This window comes from Sminthopsis crassicaudata, chromosome 3 (assembly GCF_048593235.1).
Source record: "Sminthopsis crassicaudata isolate SCR6 chromosome 3, ASM4859323v1, whole genome shotgun sequence".
In the NCBI taxonomy this organism is placed as follows: domain Eukaryota; kingdom Metazoa; phylum Chordata; class Mammalia; order Dasyuromorphia; family Dasyuridae; genus Sminthopsis; species Sminthopsis crassicaudata.
The window spans coordinates 335,480,906-335,500,488 of NC_133619.1; the positions used below are offsets into that span (position 1 = coordinate 335,480,906).

The window sequence follows — 19,583 nt, forward strand, 5'->3', positions numbered from 1 at the left end:
TGAGCCTTGGCCAGCTATATCTGAGCCTGAAGGCCTGATTTTTAGGTGATCTTGGGAAAACAGAAACCTTCCATTCCAGTCTCTCCAGATAGCAATAACCCCCATGCTTCTCAATGCTCTCTTACTTGTGATGTAATCTCTTATAAAAGTTGTGTATCTTTACTCCTTCTTTAGCCCTCTTACCATGAGCTTTCTCTTTCTTATCTCCTGATAGAACAGCTCATCCTCTGGAGTTATAATAAATGACCTTTCTGCTTTCTATTTTGAGTGATTTCTGAGTAGTCATTTTGGGTAAGGGTCTTCTACATCCCCCATACACAGAATGCTCTTCCTGTCTTCCTGACTCTGTCTCTTCACTCCATGTTCAGAATGCTCCATTTCCCCTCCATTTCTTAGCTTCCTTCAACACTTTGCTCAAATCTTACCCTCTCCAGAAGACCTTTCCAAATTTCTCTAACTGCTAATACCTTCTGTCGGCAATCTTCATTTACTCTCTATATTTTTAATTTACCTAGTTATGTACATTTTTCCTACTTTTGAATATTAGCTCCTTCAGGACAGAGGCTAATTTTTTTCTTTTTTTTCTGTAAATTGTGACCCCCATGGGGTCTTATAACTAAATATGGGGGTCATGAAAGAATTGGCAACAGTAAAGGGTTCAGAACTTTATGGCCAAAAAGTAACTACAAATCAAATGCATAATGAATTTGAGGTGTGTGTGTCTGTGTTTGCCCATGATGCATCATGCAAGTCTTGCTTATGAACACTGGGCACTTTGTGCTGCACATGCATGAATACTTAACAGAAACACCTCAGCTCAGATTTTACAGGGGTCATATAAAAATTTGGAGGCAAAAATGGATCACAAATACAAAAAATTTGAGAAGCCCTGCTCTGGAATATGTTGCTCTCCTTTCTTCAGAATTCTTTAATGCTTGAAGTATGCCAGTAAGCCTTAATGAATGCTTGTTGACTGATCTTAATTATATTCCATCCTTGCCTCTGTTTTAACATGGTCCCAATTTATTACATGTTAATTGCCACAAGACATTTGACTTGACTTGATAAAGGGAAATAGTTTCAAAGGCCTTCCCCCCCACAAGTAGTCTCTCAATTTCCTTGACATGTGCAACCACAGAGAGAATTCTTTTTGAGGATCTCTGATTGTTAATAACAGGAAAGGCATAAAACAGATGTTTGTCACTGGCATGGAATATGTCTTGCTGAGGGTCCAGAACAGAGTTGTCTCATTGGCTGGCACATTAAACTGTAATATTTTAGAAAATAAATCGAAACTACTTATTGGGCTGGGGAGGAAGTTTTATGGGTCAGACAGATTAACAAAAGAAAAGGTATAGGTTAAAAAAAAGGAACTATGAATGTACTTTTAATGGTTCTAACTGTGCCCTAGGAGAAAGATCATGAAAGTCAATCTTTGGAGGATGCTCCCTGATTACAGATCTGTCCCTAAAAATTCAAGATCCATAGGTAGTTTGGTGGGCTTAGGCTTGGATGACTTCTACAGTAGCAGTAATTACAGCTCTCATTGAGGAAGCATTAGGAAAGGAGGCGTGGTATGGAGGGGTCACCACTGGATAACCTGCTTCTTCAGGTCCTTGGGAAGATCCTCAGGAGGACCTGTGGAAGATATGGGCATTCCAGACAGGTCAAAGTGTATTTCCCCAACTACCTTTTAAGCCCCTTGAGAAGAGAGAATTACGGTTTTATTCTTGCTAGTCTAACTAAGGTAAACACATAGGGGCATAAATAATCATTTGCTGAATTTTTGTATCCTCTACCGCATTATAGCACAGCACTGCAAACTTCTGCCTTTGTTTTAGTTTTGCCCAAGTCTTTGTGGCCCCATTTGGGGTCTTCTTGGCAAAACTCTGAGGCAGGAAACTGAGGCAGACTGGGTGAAGCGATTTGTCCAGGGTCACACAGCTAATGTCTGAACTCAGGAAGATAAGTCTTCTTGACTCCCCTGGTGCTTTATCTACCTAACTGCCTCAGTGGGAAACACAGCAGGTGTTAGCTTATTTTCTTTGAGTCTGAGGAAGTATTTGTGACCCTAATTATTTCAAATGATGTGTAGTTGCCTCTATTAGAGATTTGTTGTTGAATGCCAAGACCTATTATTGATATAGGGCTGTAACTTATCAAATAAAGTATAACTTCCTGCTCCAGACCATTAAGGCCCTTCACGACCCATCCTAGTCAGCCTTATGAACATTACATACCTTACATCTGAGTCACATGTGCACCCTCCTATCTCTTTGCTCCCAGTATCTCTTGCACCTGGAATGTATTTTTTTCCTCTCCTGTCTAAACTCTCGTTTGTTTACTCAAGTCCCCCCCCAAGGCCTGTCACTGGCACTGTTTTTTCTGAAGCCTGCCTTGGCCTTCAAGGTAAAAGTGGGCTCTTCTCACATTTTTTATCATCAATTTTCTTGGACTTATTCTTTGTATTCTTGTCGTTCCCTGTCATAATTTTTGTGTACTTGTATTATTGTCAGATAATAAACTTCTTGAGAGCAACAGCTTTATCTGTATCTCTCTTTGAATTTCTAGTGTCTTGCTTTTAACAAATGCCTGATAAATGTCCATCTTTTGAATCACCCATGTGGTTAGGTTATTGTCAGGATCATCAGAATATGAATGTTTTTAGAAAGCTTGAAGCCCTTGCAGACATGAATTTACCATTATAGTCATCCTCCTAGGGCAGGGGTTCTCAAACTACAGCCCACAGGCCAGATGTGGCCCACTGAGGACATTTATGTGACCCGTCGGGTTATGACAAATGGGCTGAGGGGCCAGAGTGTGAGCTTTTGTTTTTCCTGTAGTCCGGCCCTCCACCAGTCTGAAGGACAGTGAACTGGCCCCCTATATAAAAAGTTTGAGGACCACTGTCCTAGGGTTTGATACAAACCTAATCATGTTGAAGCATGGCCCTACCACATTAGCAGCAGAAATAGTAACAGGATATGGGACAAGATGAGGCACCCTGGTCCATTGTTGGCCTTGAAGTAACAAGCTAATGGCATGTTGAAGCTTACTTATAGTATGTTTGATGTCATTGCAGGAGGGAACACTGGCAGTTACTGAGTAATTTGAAGACTACTGTGGAGGGTTTGGTGTCGGCCAACAATCCCAATGTCTGGTCCAAATATGGAGGCTTGGAGCGACTTTGCAGAGATATGAAGGGCATCCTTTACCATGGGCTCATCCATGACCAGGTACGCCAAGACCCTTCTTGTTTATGAGCTACACAAAAGTAATCATTGGGAAGAAGGGAAAATGAGTTACATTATAAGTGAGTTGGGAGAAAAGGGCCAAACAAGCCAATGAATCTGGGTACCAGGAAATTAGTTAATTATGTTCAGGAGATCCTTCAATTCAAAGCTGTATTTTTTTTCCCTAAAAAATACATAGCAAAGAGATTGCTACAATAAAAATACAAAACAAAAATATGGTAGAGTTGGCCCTTGACTTGGACAAAATCCTGATTAGATTATGGTTGTATCCAATTTGAAAAATTTTTCCCTTTTTTGCCCTCGAACCAATCTTATTGAACTGAATGATGAGTTGATTTAATATTATTTGAGAATGCCTTCTTATCTTAGAATCCTAGATTCTTTCCTTGATTCTTAGTCAATTGGAATATTGAGTTTCTTCTCCAAATTGAGGAACCTACATTGTTTTCCAGCTAGTAAAGGGAAAAATTAGCTCTGTGAATTGTTGGCATTTCTTCTGGCAAGGCAGCTAGAGTATGGACTGAAAATGCTGTAATTAGAATCCAAAGGGTTGCTCTGGAGATTACCCTCAGAGAGTTCTTAGAAATGTTATTGGGTCCTTTGGCATAGTTACAATATAGTTTAACTTTCCAAGGATCTTTTTTTTTTTTTTTTTTTTTTTTTTTTTTTTAAATTTTCAAAACATGCGTGGATAACATTAATCCTTGCAAAAACCTTGACTTCCAATTTCCTCACCTCCCCCCAGATGGCAAGTACTGTAATATATGTTAAACATGGTAGAAATACATGTTAAATCCAATATATGCATACATACATATATATTTCTTGTTGCATAAGAAAAATCAAACAGGAAAAAAAGTGAGAAAGAAAATGAAATGCAAGCAAACAACAAAAAAAGTGAGAATGTTATGTTGTGATCTACACTCAGTTCCCACAGTCCTCTTTCTGGTTATAGATGGTTCTCTTCATCTTAAGATCATTGAAACTGGTTTGAATCATCTCATTGTTGAAGAGAGCCACATCCATAAGAATTAATCAGCATATAATCTTCTTGTTGCTGTGCATAAGATCTCAGGAAACTTTTCTGTAACATGCCCTCCTGGCAGTTACAATTACTAGTCTGTCCTAGGCCCAACAGAGTACTTTTGACCACTGACCTTTGCAGTGTCAGCTCTACCCGGCTCGCCGCCTCTGAGGCCTTCAAAGGTCTCTGGCCACAATCTCTTGAATCTGTAGTTTAATAACCAGTAGCACGCTCAAGAACAACTATGTGTAATCTTAAAAGCCTTTATTATACCCACTCACATAATGCCCTGACTTGTTGGTTCCCTAGTGAACACCTGGTCAGAAGACCCACGTGTTCATTACCAAACTCCTTACCTCTCAGCTATCCATCAGCTTGGCTTGGCTACCCCAGGTTAGGGAACCAGGTTAAAGAGCGCCAGGTTAAAGAGAGCGACTGCTGCCTGCAGTGGGCTTATAAAGGGCCTGTGAGGTCACACACACAGACAATCAGCAAGAGAGTCACCCATTATGAAGCTATCTCAATGTGGCCAAGATCCTACCCACAGGGCAGTCCTAATATCCACAGAGAATACTTCCTGGGTTACTCAATCTCCCGTTGCGCTGTGGCGCCGCCCATGTAAAGGGCCCTTACACTTTTCTTTATCAGTTTATCAATTTTCAGTTGATTTTTGGAGAAAAGTTTTCAGTTCCACTTTTTTCCCCTAAAGATAAACTGTCACTGAGTTCATTTTCTTTTATTCACACCTCAAATTTTGAAGTTAGATAATATAGTGATTTCTCTATCATGCTTGGCAGAAAGCCTTGTTTATATACCGTTCTTCTCAGGGGGACCAGTCCTAGGCAAAATTTGTAAAGTGAAAGGGAGGCCCCCCCCAAGATGAAGTGGATAGAGGCCTGAGAGGAGAATCTATATTTAAATCACTGAATCTTTCAGTGCCTAAGCAACTCAATAAGATTTGTAAGTTGTTGAATAGGCATAAATTTGCATTGGGAGAGAAAGTTTCCTTACTTCCCTAATACCAATGAAATCCCAAGTCCAGATCTGAGAACAAAGTACACCTTGTTCTTCCTCCTACACACATACCTCCATATCCTTCTAAGAAATAGTAGCCTTTGATGTCCTTCCATTTCTTAAGATTCTTCTTTCTCCTTTCTCCCAATCTCCATCTTCACTCTAGAACATGATGGTTTTATATTGCTATCTGAGAGGCCACAAGGCCTGCACTCTTCTCTATTAAAACTTGTTCTTAAATATCATTTATTTATTACTTATTTTTTGTTTTTATTTTTAAAAAATTTTAATAATATTTAATTTTTACAAATACATGCAAAGATAATTTTCAACATTTACCTTTGCAAAACTTGGTGTTCCAAATTTTTCTCCCTCTCTCACCTTCCAAAGACAACAAGCAATCCAGTATAGCTTAAACATATGCAATTCTCATGAACATATTTCCATATTTGTCATGTTACACAAGAAAAATCAGATCAAAAGGGAAAAAACACAAGAAAGAAAAACCAAGCAAATACAGACTACCATCAACAAAAAAAGATGGAAATACTATGCTTTGATCCATGTTCAGTTTCTGTAGTTCTCTCTCTGGATGTAAATGGCTCCATCACAAATTTATTGGGATTGCCTTGAATCATCATTGAAAAGAGCCAAATGATCACGTGATCATCACATAAACTTGTTGTATATACAATGTTCTTTTGATTCTACTCACTTCACTTGGCATCTGTTCATATAAAGTCTTTCTAGGCTTTTCTGAAATCATCCTGATCATCATTTCTTATAGATCAATAATATTCTGTTACATCATATACCATAACTTAATCAGCCATTCCCCACTCAATTTCCTTATTCCCCACTCAATTTTCATTAACTATCATTTTTTAAAAGATCGGTTGAAATAATTTGCATTTTAGGTCCTTTAATTTCCAGGGTTCTTTGCATTTTAATTAGTATCAGAACTTCGGAAACAGGTGGGTGGCTTTCTAATGGTTGAATTTCAGAGAAAAGCATCAGTAGTTAAGGGAAATATTTAGGGGTAGAGGGCAAAGAAATTGAAATGCTTTGTGTAAATCCCTCAGAACATATTGTTGCAGTTAAATGTTGAATTTTCTGACTTTTCACTACCATCACATGATAACATAATATTTATCTCCTGACTTCACAGATAAGCAAATAAAGGCTAGAGAGAGAGGAATCTTAGGTATTTCTCTGCTGTTTCTGAACTAAACAACTTCCATAGGTGCTTTAAGCTCTCTCTATAAACTACTTCTCAAGAAACATTTTAAGTGGTTGCTGTGATTATCATGAAATCTTGAGATATACCACGTTGTTTTTTACTTAACAATTTTATTTAGGACAGGTCTTTCTTAAGAACAAGGGGCCCTAGACTATCTAGCACAGGTAAAAGTCTGGAGGGACTAGATTTCAGACATGATCTAGTTTGATACATTCATTATAGGTAAGTAAACTGAAGTCCAGAGAGATTAGGTGGAGTGTCCAAGGTCACACAGTGAGTGCTAGAGCCAGAATTAACATTTGATCCAGATCTTTTGATTCAGAGTCTATGTTTTACTACTGAGAGTCAACAATGTAGAGGCAGCCAAGTGGCACAGTGGATAAAGCACCAGCCGTGAAGTCAGGAGGACCTGAGTTCAAATCTAGTCTCAGACACTTAATGCTTCCTAGCTATGTTAACACTGGGCAAGTCATTTAGCCCCAATTGCCTCAGCCAAAAAAAAAAAAAAAAAAAAAAAAGAAAAAGAAAAAAGAAAGAAAGGAAGTAAAAAAAGAAAAAAAAAATAGAGCGAGAGAGAGAGAGAGCCAGTAGTGTAGCACTCAAAAAGCAGGATCCAGACTCCTTTGGTTAATTCTTGCTAGATCTCCCTTTGCCTTTCTCCTCTCAAGTAGTGACATGATACCCAGTTCATTGGACTTAAAGCCCATTTTAATTCACATAGCTCTCAGATTAGAGGATAAAATAAAGATTTCATTTTACAAAATTATTTACTTCAGTACTTTTTAAATTACTTGCCCTCATTTACAAATTATTTCAAAATAAGTAAATGTGATATATGTGTGTAGATGTTCTCACTGGAAATTGAAAGACTACTATGACATCATTAACAAAGATGCCAAGGACATCTTGTGGAGATCTAAAAGAATAAGTGCCTTTCCATGGAAATTGCATGTCTGGTTTGGTCAGGTGAAAGCGATCAGTTCTTCTCTGAGGTGTAATGGAGGGAAGGAACCTAGGGAGGTGTAATAGAAGAAGCTTGAGGGCCGGGAGAAACCTGGACACAGAGAAGTAAGACCTCGGTTTGCATCTGGACTCTCATCCTGACTTGTGTGACCTTTGGCAGAGGTGAGGGAGAGCCATCCTCTCTCTCAGTTGCAGTTTCCTTTTGTACAGTAAGAAGGTTTGGACTCAGTGTATGTTTAACATCTGTCATTTACAAATCCCACAATCCTTGAAGTTGTGATGGAAGTTGTAGTGCTTGTCAGCTTCTTGGAAGCAGGACACCTGGGGTTCAGAAATTGCTGCAGAGGAGGCTCCGTGGCAGGGTGTGTTTGGGCTCAAGAGAGTGATGAACTAAGTACAAGAAACTAGAAGGGTAGTCACACTATTCAAGGGAAGGAGTTTGTCCATCTGGCTGCAGTAGTGACTCATGGATGCTCTCATAGGCCAGCAGGTCAGTTGCTGGCTCACTCAGTCAAGCCTAATAAAAGCCATGTGGGTGTTTCCCAGGGGAATAATTAGAATACCCAGCAAGTCTGTGAGGAGTGCCACTGTGAGTGAGAGGCACAACTGCAATGGATCCCTAAAAGAAGACCATCTTCTCCTCTTTCTGCCTCCTCTTTCACCATTTGAAGCAGGGGAAGGAGACATCCCAAGAGATTAATGTTTACTAGTAAAGTACTACGTATGAAAAGATCTATTGAAAATGACGTGGGTAATGTAGAACATTAGCATTGCTTTTTACCGTTGTTAATAATATGTTTGAAGTCACTTTGTCTACACATTGAGAAACAGATGTCATTTCATTAAAAAAAAATTTTTTTCCCTAAAATCATTGTGGTGGTAAAAGGAGCAAAAGTATGTCATCTTTTTAGACACAAAATATAACAAGTATAGTCCAAGAAGGGAAACTTTTTCTGCAAGATATAGGCCAGCTTACTGATGTTTCATATTCCTTTTCAAGTTCTCTTATCAAGAGTTTTGTTCCCCATATATTTTAACATATTTAATATGTATTGGATTACCTGCTATCTAGGGGAGAGGAGGGGAGAAGTTTTGTTTCCCCCTTTTATCTCACTCAATACTAAGGCTTTCAAATTTCTTCAAGTTGCTATATCATCAGAAAACTGTTCTGGGCATTAAGCTTTTAGCCTGGAGAGGGAAGGAAAGCAGTGATACATCCTGCTTGAGCTTCCATTGTACTCTCAAGGGGAGAGAGGAGTCTTTCGGGAGAAGCACTAATTGCTTAAAGGTCAATCTTAGAATCCTTGGTTTCTTTTTCCTCCTTTTCCTTTTCTTTCTTCCAAAGAAACTGTCTTGGCTCTCTTCAACAATGAGGTGATTCAAATCAGTTCCAATTGTTCAGTGATGAAGAGAGCCATCTACATCCAGAGAGAGGACTATGGGAACTGAGTGTGGATCACAACATAGCTTTTTCATGCTTTCTGTTGATGTTTGCTTCATTTTGTTTTCCTTCTCACGTTTTTTTTTTTCTTTCTAGATCTGATTTTTCTTGTGCAGCAAGATAATTGTATAAATAAATATATAAATATTTAACATATATATTTTTTCTTTTATTTCTTTTTTTATTATAGCTTTTTATTTACAAGTTATATGCATGGGTAATTTTTCAGCACTGACAATTGCCAAACCTTTTGTTCCAATTTTTCCCTCCTTCTTCCCATTCCCTCCCCTAGATGGGAGATTGATCAATACATGTTTAACATGTATTTTAATATATTTAACATGTATTGGACTACCTGCCATCTAGGGGAGAAAGTAGGGAAAGATTTGGAACAGAAAGTTTTGCAAAGATCAATGCTGAAAAATTACCCATGCATATGTTTGTAAATAAAAAGCTTTAATAAATTTTTAAAAATGAAAAAAAAATAACTCCAAGGCATAGTAATATCTTGAAGTGGTTTGTGTTGTGATTTTAACTATGAAAGGTTTTATGGTGTAATGTATTTTAATCCTTTGTTTAAAAAATGTCATTCAATTTCAGATTTGATTAACCAGAATTTTTCCTTGTTTGACCATGTCATGACAGAGTTTTTAATAATTTCAAATGTTTTCCTAGACACAACTTATGAAACTCATATGAATGTTCATTTTATGCTTTACCTGTGTAGGTGGCAGCATTGAATGTTAAATTTTGAGAATATTTTCATGGTCAATAAATGAGCAAAAAAAAAAAAAATTAAAAAACAAAACAAAACAAACTGTCCTCAGTAACATAGATGAGAAGTATCCTAGGCAGAGGTACCAGAGGGAATTAGTCAAGATAGAATAAGCAGGATTTCCTAACATATTTTTTTCCTCTTCTTAAAAGAAGAAACCATAGCACAAAGGAGCCAAGTTATGTTATTCAAAGTCATCTGGCAGCAGTGCAGGGAAAGGGAACAAATTCCCAAGGTAGGTCTCCGCCTGTCCGCTTCTGGCCAGGGACAAATGCCAGAAACCTGACTGCATGCTGCCAAGTAGGGAGAAGGCACCAGGGACAACATATTCCTTTCCCATAACAAGATTATTGGATTTTGGACTGCTGACCCATAAAGGCAATTCTCCCAGACCCAAGAAAAATTTTGTACTGCCTTTGGTGGCTTGGATTCACTGAATCTCATCTTTCTTTGGCTTTTAGTCTGGTGCTGGCCATCACATCTGAGAATAACCTTTTAAAAGCAGATATATGTACCTAAGGTGTAACACAAGGTGTCCTTAGTGATACAAATGAAGGTTATACTTACTGTGTGTGTTCCCTGGACAGGTATGCTGCCAACAGAATGATTACTGGCAATTTGTGAAGGACATTCGGTGGCTCAGCCCTCATTCGGCCCTTCATGTGGAAAAGGTAAGACATGGGTTTGAGGGAGATGTTTGGGCATGCTGGAGGTAAAATATTATTATTCAGGTTTGCCCTAAGTAGGGGAGTGAGTGGATGTGTGTAAAGAAGGAGGTATGTTGGGGGCAGAGTTCTTATTAACTAAATAGGGTGAGATGGTGCCTATTTCCTAGAGAAAAACTGGGTTAGGAAAACAGGGGGAGAGTGGCTGTTTTAATTTTGAGCAGTACAAGTGAAAGGTTTCACATGTGTGACCTCTCGTTTTTCTGATGACTCCAAACCTGTGGTCCTGTGAATCATTCAAGTGCAGTCAATTATGAATAATTATAGAGAGCTATGGGGAAAAAAAAGTCTTCTTTTCTCTGAAACAAAGAGTGGGATTAAATGATCCCTTTTAGCTTGAAAACTGTGGCCCTGTGTCCTATGTTAGAACATAGTTTGTGCGTAGAGAGTATACATTGTGGAATGCAGGGCTGCTGGCAGCAGCTTGTCTGAAACATCAGGAAAGAAGGGACAAGAAAAGCATTAGAGTAGAATTTGGCTCTAAGGGAAAGTGGCACTAGGAAGAGAGGAAATGGCAGGTTCTTAGAGGTTCCCTTTGCCTAGTCCCAGGTGGGCTATATACTTGGCTGTGACTGTGTCATTATCCTCCGGCCCATTTATTTGAGCATAAGCTGCTGATTATAGTAGTAGAATAATAGCAGAGATGAAGCAGAGATGAAATCCCTAACATTTTCCTTGGTCCAAAGTTAAACATGGCCCTGATCCTTTTGAAGAGAAGCCAGAACCCTATCTGCTCTTGTGCTCTTTTTTTTTCCCCTGAGGCTGTGGTTAAGTGACTTGCCCAGGGTCACACAGCTAGGAAGTGTTAAGTGTCTGAGACCAGATTTGAACTTGGGTCCTCCTGAATTCAAGGCTGATGCTCTATCTACTGTGCCACCTAGCTGCCCCCTGCTCTTGTGCTCTTAAGCTCTGGTGCTCCTGACTGGAATTCCATTATCTCTTTCTCCTAATATTTCTGAAACATCCTCCTAGGGTGTTCTTTCTTTGCAGGGGCTATCCAGCACTGTCAACCATGTGAGTTAGTCCACTGACTTAGACTTTTCTCAGGGGCAAAATGGGAGAGGGGGTATGCTGCCAAGCTACATAGGTACAATTATAAGCCTTTTCTCTTCTGGAACTGGTTATCTAGTCTTAACTGCTTTTCCCTTCTCTGGTCGTTTTTGCTGACTGTAATCTGTCATTTATCAGAGATGTTCCTGTCTCAGCCATCCCAGCTTTCAATTTTGCCCATTCTTCCAGCCTCGTAATATTTCTTTGGGTTCTGACATTGGTTATTGCTCCCAGATCCATGGCATTGGCAAGTCAGTCAGTGCAAATCAGCAGACATTTTATTAAGCACCTGTTAGGTGCAAAAAGAAAGATCCAGTGGAGAAGCTGATCTCAGAATCAGGAAGGCTCACGTTCAAGTCTTAGCTCTGATAGGTTCTGGCTGGGCAGTCCCGGATGAGTGCTTCCCTGGAGACTAGAAATTTCAGAGCAATGGTAGAGGGGCCTCCCCATTAGGAGATTTCACAAACTGAAAATGGTAGAGCCAGAAGGACTCCCAATGGTCCTCCTTACTCCCTCCCCTGTTCATTGATCCAAGGACAAGGGGGGAGGGCCATGCCCTTTCTCCCTCATTTGGGTTCTGATGGCCCTTGGCCTTTCTGTGATGATAGATAAGGCTTTCAGCCCTAACACATACACATGCCTGCTGTCTGTCTCTCAGTTTATCAGCCTGTATGAGAATGGCCAGCCAAACCCAGACGGTGTGAGGGACCAGGCCGTTGCAGAGCTGTGGCTGCAGCACAGCCTGCAGTTCCACTGCCTGTCTGCTCAGCTGCGGCCCTTGCTGGAGGACAGACAGTACATCAGGAAATTCTACACAGGTAGGCAGAAGCCAGAGAGCCTTTCCTTCCTGGGCCCCTCGCTGAGCCTTGCAAAGTGCACTTTGTCATCTCCAAGATAGTGCTTCCCCTGTCTCCATGTCAGAGCAGGGTGGCCAGCTCTCCCTCTTTCTTTGCTCCACATCTTATACAACAGGGCCAGTGTTTTGCCCTTATGCCTTCTCACTTTCTGTCTCTGTCTCTCTGTCTTTCTCTCTTTCTGTCTCTCCTTCTCTATCTCTCTCTCCTCCCTCTCTCTCTTTCATGCACACATCCCTCTGATTACTAGTCTTTCATGCATCTGTTCTTGATTCCCCGCTATCACTTTACAAGTTGACTTTGTTCCATAGTCTTTTCCTGTCTAGTTAGTGGCTTCCTGCCCCTCTTCCCTGCTCACAAGGAAGTGGGGCGACCAAAGATGTTTCCTAAATGTGGGCTGCCTTTCTCTGCAGATGCTGCTTTCCTGCTGAGCAGTGCTCATGTGGCAGCCATGCTGCAGTGCCTGGAGGCAGTAGAACAGAATAATCCTCGGCTCCTGGCTCAGATCGATGCCTCCATGGTGAGAGGCTGTGGGGGTACTACTGCCGCCTGCTTTCATTGAGGGGTTCAGGAGGTGGGGCCCAATGGTAAAACTCCATTCTCTCCCCCACTCTGTTTTGGAAAATAGAAATGTCATCAGGTAGGCTTTATGGGTGGGATTAGTTTGGCGTCTCTCTTTGCATTTTGAAGGATTGATTTCTATTTAAGAAGAAACATTAGGATGCTATAAAGTCTCCCCTCTGAACAAAGTACTGCTAAAGCCTAGGTGGAATTAGTACTGCATCCATAGTAGGAATGAAGGAGGGGGGCCACTGGTTCCTTGCATAACCTGGTGTTACACATGATAAGTTTTACCCTTTGAGGATTGAGAACATTAGGCTGGCTCTAGTTAATCAGGGCCTTGGCCTCCCTCTTGATCTGACACTCCTGACCTGACCACTAGAAAGCTTATGGTTCCCCAGCCTGCTGAATGGAGGGGCTTGATGACAAGCTCAGGTTGCAGCAGCAGCCAGCTGCTGGGTCTGTGCGTGGTCCTCATCCTTTAGGACTCTTATTTCCTTTCAGTTTGCCAGGAAGCACGAGACCCCCCTGCTGATGACCAAAAGCCAGAGTCTGACAGCACTGCCTGGCTCATCCAACACCCCTCCTGCCAAGTATACCCAGCAATGTTACTTTGGCTCCTTCTCTGGCCCCTACCAATCTACCCCCATCGCCATCACAGGTGAGGAGGGGGGAGGGAGTGATCCCAGCTCCCCCTACTCTGGGGGACATAAAATGGGGGAGAGTGTGTGACTTGTGATTAGGGTGTTTAAAGCTCCATCTTCCAGAGCAGCCCAAGATAAGCAGGATAGAGAAAAATAGCGAAAAGAAAGTTTTCTTTTAAAATCTTCCTGGCTTTATTGCTTGCATGCCTAAGAAGGATTTTTTAAAAATGATTTTCATCCTATGAAGTTTCTCTCTTCCATGGTATAGTGGAAAGAGCTCTGGATTCAAAGTCAGGATCTAAGTATGAATTCTGTTCTGCCCTTATGATGTATGTGGCACCGGGCACAGCACTTAAACCTGCTGGGCTTCCAGTGCCCCTTTATAATGAGGAGTTCCTCAGTGATCTGTACGGTTTCTTCTAGCTCCATAGGTTCACTATGCTCTGTCTTCTCCAGGCTTACATATTTAGCACAGGGTTGGGCGCATACTGCATCTTATATAAATACAAGTGGATTGTCCGGTTCTGTTGGTTGTATGAGCATTCTTTATAATTACCGTGTGATTCCAAGCTACCCTTTGCCTCTTTTCTTTGTTATCTTAGACAGAAGACCCACTTCCTTCTCCCTCTCTGGCCTTCCTCGGAAACCTCAAGAAAGCAAAGAGCCAGCGGTCCTGGCAGGGGAACAGTCCTTGCAGGGCCTCCCTTCTCCTGCAGCCTCTGCATCGGCCAGGGATTCACCGCTCTCCTCAAACGACATGAGCTCCAGTGCCCTGACCAGCCCCAGTGAGGAGCCATGGACCGGCAGCCAGGACGACCCTCAAAGTGATGTCAACGACGGGCCTGAATACTTAGCCATTGGCAACTTGGGCAGTCGAGCCCGTGCCTCCAGCTGTCAGAGTAACAGCAGCAACTCCAAGAGCAGCAGTTCTAACTTATTCTCTTCCAGCAGCTCCCAGAAAGCCAATTCTCGGGCCTCCTCTGTGGGCGAGCAAGAGGGAGTTGGTCAGGGCCAGGTGCTGGGGGTCCTGCAGAGGTCCAGCTTTTCAGAGGGCCAAACACTGGCTGTCTCTGGTGGAGCCAAGAAGAGCCATACCCGCTCACACTCTGACACCAATCTAACTTCTAGGAAAGTCCAAGGTAAGGGTGATTCATTCAGGATGCTCACTTGGATTGAGGTGACATAGAGATGGGTGGTAGCCACGGGTCTGGAGATGAGAAAGGGGGCTCCTTATTGCTGATGGTTCTGTAAACAAAGTCCATGTGCTGCTGGGCAAAGGAAGGTTTTCCTGCTTATCTGGTTCTTTGAAAATGTTTGTTCCCAGAACAGCTAGATGGCATAGTGGATAGAGCTCTGACTCTGGAGTCAGGAGGACCTGAATTCAAATGCAGCCTCAGACACTTAACACTTATTTGTAAGGTGTGTGATCCTGGGCAAGTCACTTAACCCCAGTTGCCCTCCCCCCCCAGAAAAAAAGCAAAAGAAAAAGAAATTTATCATTCTCTTTCTTTAATCATTATTTCTAAATTGATTCTCTTCACTTGATCTTGAGTATTAGAGAAGCTAGAGTTCATGGCTATTAGAATTAAAAGGATTCCTTTAGAATTTTAAGTCACCCCCTCCCCAGCCTCTTAAAATCAGAGAAACTACATCCATGCATTTTAAGAATAATTTCATTAAATTCCTGATTCCAAAATTTCCTTTGTTCAGGCAGTTTATCACAGAATGCTGCTTTGAAAACAGTCCAATGAGACATTGGGGTTTGTTGCTGGACAATAGAGGGTAAAGATGTTAGGAGTGGGGGAAACCTTTGTGACCTAGTAAATGGAACTGAAGGGGCTGGATACATTATTAGTTCTGTTTGGGTAGCAGTGGGGCACAAGGGTACTGGCTTCCTAGACCTTCCTCATGTACAGGCCGTATGGCACCAGGGAAATGGGGATTGCCATGTGCACCATCCTCTTCCTCCCCCGGCTGTATAGATGTCTAGAGGCCCTGTAGTGGGGTTCATTGCAATGGCATTCTCACAAACTCAAAAAGCTGATGTGAACCTTTGGTGCTTGAAACTAGCCTTGGGGGGAGAAGGTCCCCATTTAGAAAAGAAAGGACAGGAGGAGAGCCCTGACCAGCTGCTGGGGCTATATTTGGTTTCTGGTGATATTCCTACAGATCTTAAAGGTTTGTTTCTTGGAGGTTAGGAGCTGGGGACTTCATCCTCAGCTGCCCACACATACAGTGATCGCCTTTGACCACGTTGTTAATTTGGCTGATCTGGAGATGTCTAAGAAAAAGGCTGAAAACAAAGTCTCTGTTCTGCTTAGCCCCTGGTGACAGCCCCAAGAGCAGCTGGGTCGGGCCCTCTGTAACAGAATTCCTGCTACTCCCTGGTACCTGGCTTGCTCTTGCTCGTTGGCCTGCAGTCATATACTTTCCTCTGCCCCCTATTTCTGAATCCATAGAGAGGAGCACAAAATTGCAGAAACAATATTAGAAAAGGGAGCCAGGGAGGGCTTCACTGGCAGAGTAGGATATTTCCCTGAGATGTTGAAAGATGGTATATGGTAAGTAAAAAAAGTGCTTGCTTGCCTGCGTTCTCGTCCCGCCCTTCTCTCTCTCTCTCTCTCTCTCTCTCTCTCTCTCTCTCTCTCTCTCTCTCGCGCGCGCGCGCGCGCTCTCGCTCTCGCTCTCGCTCTCGCTCTCTCGCTCTCTTGCTCTCGCTCTCTCTTGCTCTCTTTCTCACTCTCATGATTGTCTCTATTCTTTCTGCTTTCCTTTCTCTCTGCCTACAGAAGGCCTCAGGAATATCGCCGTTATAGTTGAAGATCCTATTGCAGGTTTGGGAACCAGTTCTAATTTTTTCTCTTCCTTCTCAACTGCAACCATTTATTTGGCTTGACTCAGAGCCTCCCTTTACATTCTGGTGTTAAATCAAATCTGCTTAGTTTGGAGGCATCTTTGGTGTTCTATTAAAACTTTTATTAAGCATTTACTACATTTCAGGCACTCAGTCTAAGTTCTGGGGAATACAAGAAAAAAACACACTCCCTGTCTTCAGAGTACCTCATGGTGGGTAAACACTGTTTTATGTACAAGATAGATAGCTTCAGAGGATAGGGAAAGATGATTTGCAAAAGGTTAGATGGGAGTAGAGTCTTGAGGGAAGTAAGGGAAACCAGGAGGCTTGATACCAAAACTGGCTTGACCCTTAAAGCATCTCTGCCAAAGTTAAGTGGTTCAGAATCTTGGAAACTTCTAGGAAGAGAAATCAAATTATCTGTGTGACTTTTCCCATTAAAATTGAGAAATATATCATCCAGAGACTTTATGATGGATTGGGTGACACAATTTCTCAGGCTAATACCAAATCATACTGTTTCTTGAATTAACACCAGTTTGTATTTTCCTTCCTATGACCCAGGAACGTGTGCTGCATGTTCTTTACCACACCCACTTCTTTTGCCCTTCCATTTTCCATTACTGTCCATAGTCTGTGGAATCTTTTTTTTTTTCCTTTTAATTTCAACAACTGCATTTTTTCAGTGAAATAAGGCTTATTTATATGGTTTCTTAAGTGGTTGTTGAATAAACATTAAAATTGTGTCAGTAATTTCTATTCAAGCTTAGATACTACATTTTAAAGGGAGGCACTGACAAAAGAGATGGAAAGGAATGAAAAGAATGGTTGAAAAAAAGGGGTCATAATATGGAAACATCTTCTCATGACTACACATGTATTACCTATATCAAATTGTTTGCCTTCTCAAAGAGAGGGGTGGGGAGGGAGGGAGAGCATATGGCATATATTAATTAAAAAAAATAAAAAACAAATTCAAAGGGGAAGAAAGAGATTAGGTGGAAATATGATAGTTGCTTTTTATTTAAAGAAGACATTGCCCTTTTTCTATGTTGTTCTAGAAAACAAAATTAAGGATGAAAATTACAAGAAGTCAGACTTTTAACTCATCTTAGAAAAGAAACTCTTACTTCTAATAGCTTATTCATTTGTAGAATGGATTACTACTCTGTTACTATCAGATTATTACTCTGATAGTAACAATTATTACCTGCTTATGATATCAGAGAGGAATTTTTTCCACAACATTGTAGGTTGATGCAGTCCAACTGAAAATTCTGTAATTTCTGGGTCACTGGATGTTCCACTCCATTACTACCTGGGCACAAGAGACCAATGAATAATTATCTAGTCTTGACCTCAGCAACATGTCTTTATTACACACTACTGGCTTTGCCATTCTCTCCTTACTCTGGTGTTTGGGGTCAGGGACACACATAACCTGACTAATATATTTAGAGCTCAAAGTTGAAACAGTACACCAAGGCCTCAGCTGACCATGTGAGAGTTAACCGGCCATTAGTAGAACAGCTGACAAGTTGATGTCCTTTGTCAAAGAACAGAGTTGGCTATCATTTACCCCTTATTCACCTTTTCTCTTAGTAACTGTTGTGGGTGAGAGATTTAATGACTGAGGAAATAAATGCCTAAGCTTTTGAGCATAAATCAGGATGAATAGCTTTCTCAGCTTTAGCACTGGATCCAAATACAGGGAGATATAGATGTTTTTAATACATTAAAAACAGTTAAATAAGATCTAAAAAAGCAATCAGAATACAAAAGTAGATAATCTGATTTCTAATTGGAAAAAAACTCAGGCACTTTCCAGGTTGAGAGAGGAAAGGCACAATTCTCTGAAACCAGCAAAGGAGGTGTCCAACCTCACAAAGTGTCTATATTCAATCAAGGGAACATGGAAATAATAACTGATTAATCAGTACAGGGCCTGTTTTCAGATAAGAAATATAAGTTGTTTTTTATATTTATATATATATATATATAAAATGGTGAGAAAACTCCTTGCATAAATCTTAGGATCTGACTGGGTTTTCATCAGTACACCTAGGTCATTCTAATTTAAGGGTCTCTAAGAAGGAGATATAGTCTAGATTCTCAACCATGAGAGATGGGTAGAAACAGTAAAATAAGGTTTTTTCCCTATCTCCACAATTGAATAAAATATTCTCATAGGATGGAAATTGGACTAGACCCACAATTGAATAGAAAGGAATGTGAGCTAGCCCCAGAATTGAGTCATAAAATGAATCAATCAATGTGTTTCACTCTACTGCTAATTCCCACTTTGCTAATGAACCACTTGTTAATCTCAATTCCTCCCAATCTCAGGGTCCAATGTCCCTGACAACCTTTGTAGAACACCAGAACCTCCTTTCTTGGCATTCAGTCCCTAGGCTCCCCATAACCCTTTTATTCCTGGACAAGAAATAACCAGCTTCTGTCACAACTCTGATAAGACTGGGTACAACCAGTCCTATCTCTTTCACTTGGTATTTCCAGTCATAGCTGTCTTGCTTTTTCCTTGACTACTTGGTGGTATTGCCTTTAAGGTGGCTGCTTGATTCTGTAACCCAGGCCAGGAATGGGTTTAATTTGCATGTGTTAAATTTTCAGTCCAGATCCAATTGTATAAAATAAAATTGAGTGGCCAGTGCAGACCTTCTTGTGATTTTGCTATCTAACATTCAGGAAAAATGGGATATTTTTGAGTAGGTTTGCCTTTTTTGTCATTAATATGATGACTTCTGAAGGCATTTGTCCTAAGTTGAGGATGTTGAGGATGGCCTTTTTTTTTTTTCTTTTTTTCTTTTTTTTTGGTGGGGGGAGTGGTCATTATTGGAAGACAATTGACATAAATTAGAATGGTTTTTCTAGCAATCATTTATCCCCTTGGGCAAAAAAAAAGGCTTTTTTTTTTTTCTTCCTGTGTATACTGAGACAATCTTGTGGCTATCTGGGTAACCCCGTTTCTGACATTTTAGTGAGATGAATGATTCTGACCCTTAGCAGGAAATCTCCTAGAAACAAACTTTGTGTGAGGAAGAAAAAGACAGTGAGACAACTGATTCATAAACCTCGTTTGATTTGCTTGTTTCTCACATTCTTGTCCACTCCCACTACCTTCTCTTCTTACTGTTGGAGCCCACTTGACTTGGCTTCATGTCTC

General features: G+C 40.9%; 1 protein-coding gene across 7 annotated transcripts in view; it reads left to right on the top strand.

Moving 5' to 3' along the window:
• RUBCN (rubicon autophagy regulator) overlaps positions 1-19,583 on the top strand; it is a 76,790-nt gene that overhangs the window by 42,019 nt on the left and 15,188 nt on the right. For 4 of the 7 annotated variants that reach the window (XM_074301503.1, XM_074301500.1, XM_074301505.1 and 1 more), the window contains exons 2-7: positions 3,083-3,236; positions 10,299-10,382; positions 12,145-12,304; positions 12,754-12,860; positions 13,406-13,562; positions 14,148-14,684. In XM_074301503.1, coding sequence (XP_074157604.1) covers positions 3,083-3,236; positions 10,299-10,382; positions 12,145-12,304; positions 12,754-12,860; positions 13,406-13,562; positions 14,148-14,684 — 1,199 coding nt within the window. Of the gene's footprint in view, positions 1-3,082; positions 3,237-10,298; positions 10,383-12,144; positions 12,305-12,753; positions 12,861-13,405; positions 13,563-14,147; positions 14,685-16,334; positions 16,380-19,583 lie in introns of all 7 variants that reach the window. The other 3 variants (XM_074301504.1, XM_074301499.1, XM_074301501.1) reach the window with 1 other exon arrangement.